This window comes from Panicum virgatum, chromosome 5K (assembly GCF_016808335.1).
Source record: "Panicum virgatum strain AP13 chromosome 5K, P.virgatum_v5, whole genome shotgun sequence".
In the NCBI taxonomy this organism is placed as follows: Eukaryota; Viridiplantae; Streptophyta; class Magnoliopsida; order Poales; family Poaceae; genus Panicum; species Panicum virgatum.
Genome location: NC_053140.1, coordinates 62130600 through 62137217, shown reverse-complemented (window position 1 = coordinate 62137217; position 6618 = coordinate 62130600). Strand labels below are relative to the sequence as shown.

Below are 6618 nucleotides of genomic sequence, written 5' to 3'. Positions count from 1 at the left end.
GCACGCGGAGGCTCAAGTGGAGGACGAGGCCCTCGCAGCCACCATCGACAAGATGGTGAGCGAGACCTTGGACCCCACGCATCGACACGTGGGCAGCTTCGAACCCACCGAGGGTATCAAGAAGGTGTCCCTCGACCCAAATCACCCCGACGACAAGGCGTTGCAGGTCAGCGCCACCCTCGACAGCAAATAAGAAGTGGTGCTCGTCGACTTTCTCCGCGTCAACGCAGACATCTTTGCGTGGAGCCCCACAGACATGCCTGGCATACCGAGGGAGGTCGCCGAGCACTCCCTTGATATCCGACCGAACTCCAAGCCGGTGAAGCAGCGCCTGCGACGCTTCGACGAGCTCAAACGCCGGGCGATCGGCGAGGAGCTGCAGAAACTTCTGGCGGCCGAATTCATCAAGGAGGTATTCCATCCCGAGTGGCTAGCTAATCCTGTATTAGTGAAGAAAAAGAATGGAAGTTGGAGGATGTGCGTAGACTACACTAGTTTAAATAAAGCATGTATGAAGGTTCCCTTTCCTTTGCCACGTATTGATCAAATCGTAGATTCAACTGCGGGATGTGAACTTTTATCCTTTCTTGATGCTTATTCCTGTTACCACCAAATCAAGATGAAAGAGTCCGACCAGCTCGCGACCTCTTTTATCACACCTTTCGGCATGTACTGCTATGTCACGATGCCCTTTGGCCTCAGAAAGGCCGGAGCTACATATCAGCGGTGTATGCTCCACGTATTCGGGGACCATCTCGGGTGGAACGTAGAAGGATATGTCGACGACATCGTTGTAAAATCCAGGAAGGCGGACGACCTGGTAGCCAATCTCAGGATCGCATTTGATTGCCAAAGGGCCAAAGGGGTAAAACTCAACCCCGAGAAGTGCGTGCTCGGAGTCCCTCGAGGCATGCTCTTGGGCTTCATTGTCTCCCAGCGGGGCATCAAACCCAACCCTGAGAAAGTCTCGGCCATCACTCGGATGGGACCGATCCGAGACTTAAAGGGGGTACAGAGGGTCATGGGATGCTTAGCATCCCTCAGCCGATTCATTTCGCGCCTCGGCGAGAAAGGCTTGCCCCTATATCGACTCCTGAGGAAAATTAAGCGCTTCACGTGGACCCCCGAGACTCAAGAAGCCCTCGACAGGCTAAAGGCATCGCTCAGCCACGCCCCCATTCTCACACCACCCATAGACGGCGAGCCCCTCTATCTGTACGTAGCCGCGACGACCCAAGTGGTCAGCGCGGTGATCGTTGTCGAAAGACAAGAGGAGGGCCATGCTCTGCCTGTCCAATGGCTGGTGTACTACATCAGCGAAGTGTTGTCCGAAACCAAGACACGCTATCCGCAGATCCAGAAGCTGCTATACGCAGTGGTTTTGGCTCGGCGCAAGCTATGCCACTACTTCAAGGCTCATCCCGTCACCGTGGTCTCGTCTTTCCCGTTGGGAGAGATAGTCCGCAACAGGGAAGCCGAGGGTAGAATTGCCAAGTGGTCCGTAGAGCTGATGGGGGAAGCTCTCACCTACGCCCCTTGCAAGGCGATCAAGTCCCAAGTCTTGGCCGACTTCGTCGCTGAGTGAACGGACTCTCAGCTACTCCCACCACAAATCCAAGCTGAATGCTGGACCATGTACTTCGACAGGTCGGTGATGAAATCTGGCACCGGCGCTGGCCTCCTCTTCATCTCACCCCTCGGAAAGCACATGCGCTACGTAATACGCCTGCATTTCCATGCGTCTAACAACATGGCGGAGTATGAGGCCATTCTCAGTGGCCTCCGCATCGCCATCGAGCTTGGCGTCAAGCGCCTCGACGTACGTGGTGACTCTCAGCTCGTCATCGACCAAGTTATGAAGGAGTCTAGCTGTCACGACCCGAAGATGGAGGCGTACTGAGACAAGTTCGACGGCCAAGAACTCAACCACGTCCCGCGCAAGTACAACGAGGATGCCGATGAACTAGCCAAGATCGCGTTAGGGCGGACCACCGTCCCCCCGAACATCTTTGCTCGCGACATCGCCAAGCCCTCCGTCAACTTCAAGGATCCGGCGAAACCAGGCCCCTCGAACGCCGGGCCCCCTGGCGGGAACCCCTCGGCGGACGAGACCGAGCCCGTGGACACTGACTTCGAGACCTCCTCCACGGACGAGGCCGAAGCAATGGAGATCGACGAGGTCCCAACTCCGCAAGATTGGCGCACCCAGTACCTCGACTGGATGATTCGAGGGATCCTACCCTCGGACCGCGCTCAGGCGCGGCGCCTCACTTGGCGGACCAAGTCATTTGTCCTAATCGACGACGAGCTGTACAAACGCAGTCCCTCGGGCGTTTTACAGTGATGCATCCCCATCCCCGAGGGCAAGGAGCTGATCCATGACATCCACGCTGGCATCTGCGGTCACCACGCTGTGTCACGTACCCTCGTGGGTAATGCATTTCGATAAGGCTTTTACTGGCCCACCGCGGTCGCCGACTCCACCAACGTCATGCGGACCTGCGAGGGTTGCCAGTTCTATGCTCGGAAGACGCACCTCCCGACCCATGCTCTGTAGACAATCCCCATCATGTGGCCGTTTTCCGTGTGGGGATTGGACCTCGTTGGCCCGCTGCAGAAGGCGCCCGGGGGCTATACCCACTTGTTGGTGGCAATCGACAAATTCTCCAAGTGGATCGAGGCTCGACCCATTGGCAAGATTAGATCCGAGCAAGCTGTTCTGTTCCTTACTGACATTGTCTTCAGGTTCGGGGTCCCGAACTCGATCATCACCGACAACGGCACCCAATTCACAGGCAAGAAATTCTTGGCATTCTACGACAGTTACCACATACGCGTGGACTGGTCGGCTGTGGCGCACCCACAGACGAATGGACAAGTGGAGCGTGCCAATGGCATGATCCTCCAAGGACTGAAGCCAAGGATCTTCAAAAAGCTAAACAAGTTTGGCCGGAGGTGGCTCACAGAGCTACCCTCGGTTATTTGGAGCCTAAGGACGACCCCAAGCAGAGCCACGGGATTTACCCCGTTCTTCCTCGTCTAATGCTCCCCACGGACTTGGAGCACGGGTCACCGAGGCTCAAGGCCTATCAGGAGCAGCAGAACCAGCCAGTCCGCGAGGACTTGCTGGATCAAGTGGTAGAGGCTCGAGATGTGGCGCTACTACACTCTGCGCGTTATCAGCAGTCCCTGTGAAGATATCAAGCGCAGAGAGTTCGGCACCGAGACCTCAACAAAGGGGACTTGGTGCTGAGGCTTCGACAGGACAACAGGGGCCGCCACAAGCTCTCACCACCGTGGGAAGGCCCATACATCATCGCCGAAGTGCTCAAGCCCGGCACGTACAAGCTGGCGAACGAAAACGGTAGTGTCCTCACCAATGCTTGGAACATACAACAGCTACGTCGCTTCTATCCTTAAAGTTCCAAGCTATTTGTACATCATTTGTACTCGCATTTATGATTTCCCGAAACAATAAAGGAGTATGCTTTACTTGTTTATTTTTTGGGAACTTTCCGGACCCTCGGGGGCTCGGATGTGCACGGACACTGAGGTACACCTGGCTTTACCCTCGGCAAAGCCAAGCCTCCCTCTGGGGCTACAACGGGGGGAACCCCCGAATGTCCCCAAAAAATCGCCAACGTTTTTTCGAAAAATTTCCGTATCTAAGTTTCTCGTATACTTGGAAAAAACGGACGCGAGGCATGAGCAACTACGGTATGGGGCCGGCCGAGCCGTGGGGCCGCCTATGCCTACGGGATACGGCACCCCCCTCACCACCTCACGCCTAAGTCGCTTATGAACATGAAATTCCTCTCAGAAGTTTACCAAAGTTGCATACGAGAACACGGAAATGGAATAAAGAAAACGAGGACTCGAACACATAAAGCCTCGATGGGCCACACTGCCGATTTACAATTACCAATTTCATACATCCATAAGTACTATTATGATAAAGTACTAACTTATTACATGGGCTCCGAGGCCCAGACTACCTAAAGGTTACCATCCCCCTTGCAGGTCTTCTACAGCATCGAATTCGGCTATGGGGGGATGTCGGCTTCCAGCTTCGCGGCCAGGACGGTGGTGAACCCCTCGACGGTGGCGTCAGCATCATCCATGATGGCCGACGCAGTGTCCGGGCTGGCATCGTTAGGGACCACGTACCCCGACGACACTCTCTGGAGGTCCATAATGTAGTGCATCGAGGCCACGGCGAGGGCTCGCAGGACAAAAAGCCAGAAGGTACTCTTGGTGTGCTCGGCGATCCGTCCACCTAGCGCTCGCAGGCAGCTGATCACCGAGCTACCAGACACGGCGCCCTCCCCCTCGAGCTCCTGGCACACGCTCACAGCGGTCCGCTCTAGGTCAGTGTATTCAGCCAATGCCGCCATGAGCGCGGTGTTGACCGCCCTTTCGCCGCAGTCTCGTCCGCCACACTCTGCGATAAATTAGAATCCAACAACAGCGAAATCTCGAGCACTCACCCACGATATTCTTCTGCGCTTCCTCCTGCTAGACTCGGGCGGCCTCCTCGAGCGAGGATAAGGAGTCCTCCTTCTCCTTGAGGGCGGCCTCCGCGTTCCGGATGGCCACCTCCTTTTCCTCGAGGGCTTTGCCCTTTTCCTTGAGGGTCCCGGAGAGCGTGGCGACGGTCGCCTTCTCGCGCTGGAGCTCGGCCTCCTTGCCTCGGAGCTCGGCCTCCTTGTGCTGGAGCTCGGCCTCCTTCTGCTTGAGCATCGTCCTAACACGCTGCAGCTTGGCAGTCTGCGCCTCGGCCTCCTAAGCCTTCTTATAAGAGATATATTGTTGTATTTCCTTGTATTGAGTTTACTTGTACTCCAAGCCATACGGCAATATATAATAGAGGTCACCCCCTCCTCTGGGTGTGTGGTGTTTCCCAATTCTCTACATGGTATCAAGAGTCCGGGCCAAACCCTAGGCCGGTCGTGCCCCTCTCCCCCCTCTGCTGCCCTAACTCGCGCGGCAAACCCTGCTTGCGCGCCCACCCAACACTTGCCGTCGCCAACCCTAGGTTGAGGCACCTCCTCCTCACCCTTGCACCGCCTCCCTGGTCGGCCCCTCCTCCCTGCGCCACCTCCCTGGTCGCTCCTCCTCCCTGCGCCCTCCCTGGTCGGCTGCAACAGCATCAACAGATTGCATCTGCAACAATCTGTTGATGTCCTATGTCACCAACAACGGTGACACCCTCGACGACGGTGACTCTCTCCTCACGGCATCTCCTCCCTCTTTGTCGATGACACCCAGCCGCCGCCGATCCCCATGGCTGCGTACGCCGCCGTCTCCGTCCAGGCGCACGTCCCGATCAAGCTGGAACTCCGCTCCTCCAATTACACCAAGTGGAGCAGCTTCTTCGAGGCCATGTGCGGCAAGTTCGGCCTCCTCAGCCACATCAACAGCGCCCCTCCCCCTGATCCGCGCACTGATGCATGGAACGTGGCCGACTGTGTCGTCCGTAGCTGGCTCTATGGCTCCGTCACTGAGGATGTCCTCGACTTCACCATGGCCGCCAACCAGATAGCACGGGACCTTTGGGTCGCCATCTCCAACCACTTCCAGACGAACAAAGCTCCTCGTGCCATCTTCTTGAGTCATGCGTTCCACGCAATAACTCAAGGGGATATGTCTGTCCACGAGTATGCCCAAGCCCTCAACAAGGCCGCTGATGCTCTTCGCGATGTCGACAAGCCTGTTGCCGATTCTGAGATGGTTCTCGCCCTTCTCGCTGGGGCTGATTCTCGTTACAGCACCACTGGAGAGATCATCGCAGGAGACGCAACCATGACCTTCTCCAGGGTTGTAGACCGGCTTGCCCTCCAGGAGCTCCGCCTAGCAAATCAGTCAAAGGAGGCTGCCTCCTCCGCCATGATCGCCTCCTCCTCAGCTGGATGCGGCCCCTCCTGCCAATCTGCATCATCTTCGACCTCCGTCACGCAGCAGCAGCAGCGCCCTCCTCAGCAGTAGTAGCAGCGCCCACCTCAGTAGGGCAGTCAGCAGCAGCAGCATCGCAGGAGGGGCAGACGCTCCAACGGCGGCCAGCAGCAGCAGTCGCCTCACACACCTAACCCTAGCGGTCCTTGGAACTGCATCAACCCATGGGCTGCTTTCCAGGGTGCGCAAGGTAGCAGCAATGGTGCACAATTCCAGCGTGGCGGTCAAGGTATTCTGGGCGCCCCTCCTCAGGCTCACGCGGTGATCACCTCACCTCAGGCGCCAACTCAGTCCCCTTCGTGGGATCAGGCTGGCCTGATCGCTGCCCTCCAACAGATGGCGCTCGAAGGCAATACATGGGTGATGGATACTGGAGCTTCTACTCACATGCACTCCTCGGAAGGTATACTTCTCTCTCGCCTCCCAGCTGCTTCCTCTTCGATTACCGTAGGCAATGGTGCACATATCCCTGTCACGTCCCAAGGTTCTTCCGTTCTAGCCACAAATATGTCTAGATTCATTCTAAACAACGTGCTTATCGTTCCATCCATTATTCGCAACTTACTTTATGTTCGCCAATTCACTCGCGATAATCATTGTTCCATTGAATTTGACGCCTCTGGTTTTTCTATTAAGGACATCCAGACGGGACGAGTGATCCTTCGC

At 56.5% G+C, this 6618-nt stretch overlaps 1 protein-coding gene across 1 annotated transcript; it reads left to right on the top strand.

Annotated features, from left to right (window-relative positions):
* The first annotated feature begins 5283 nt into the window (after window positions 1-5283).
* LOC120710343 lies at window positions 5284-5985 on the top strand. The gene has a single exon (XM_039995969.1). The coding sequence runs from the start codon at window positions 5284-5286 to the stop codon at window positions 5983-5985; it is 702 nt and encodes a 233-aa protein (XP_039851903.1).
* The last annotated feature ends 633 nt before the right edge of the window (window positions 5986-6618 follow it).

Excerpts from the sequence above, each read along its gene's own strand:
- LOC120710343 (XM_039995969.1), top strand. The coding sequence starts at position 5,284 with ATGGCTGCGTACGCCGCCGTCTCCGTCCAGGCGCACGTCCCGATCAAG.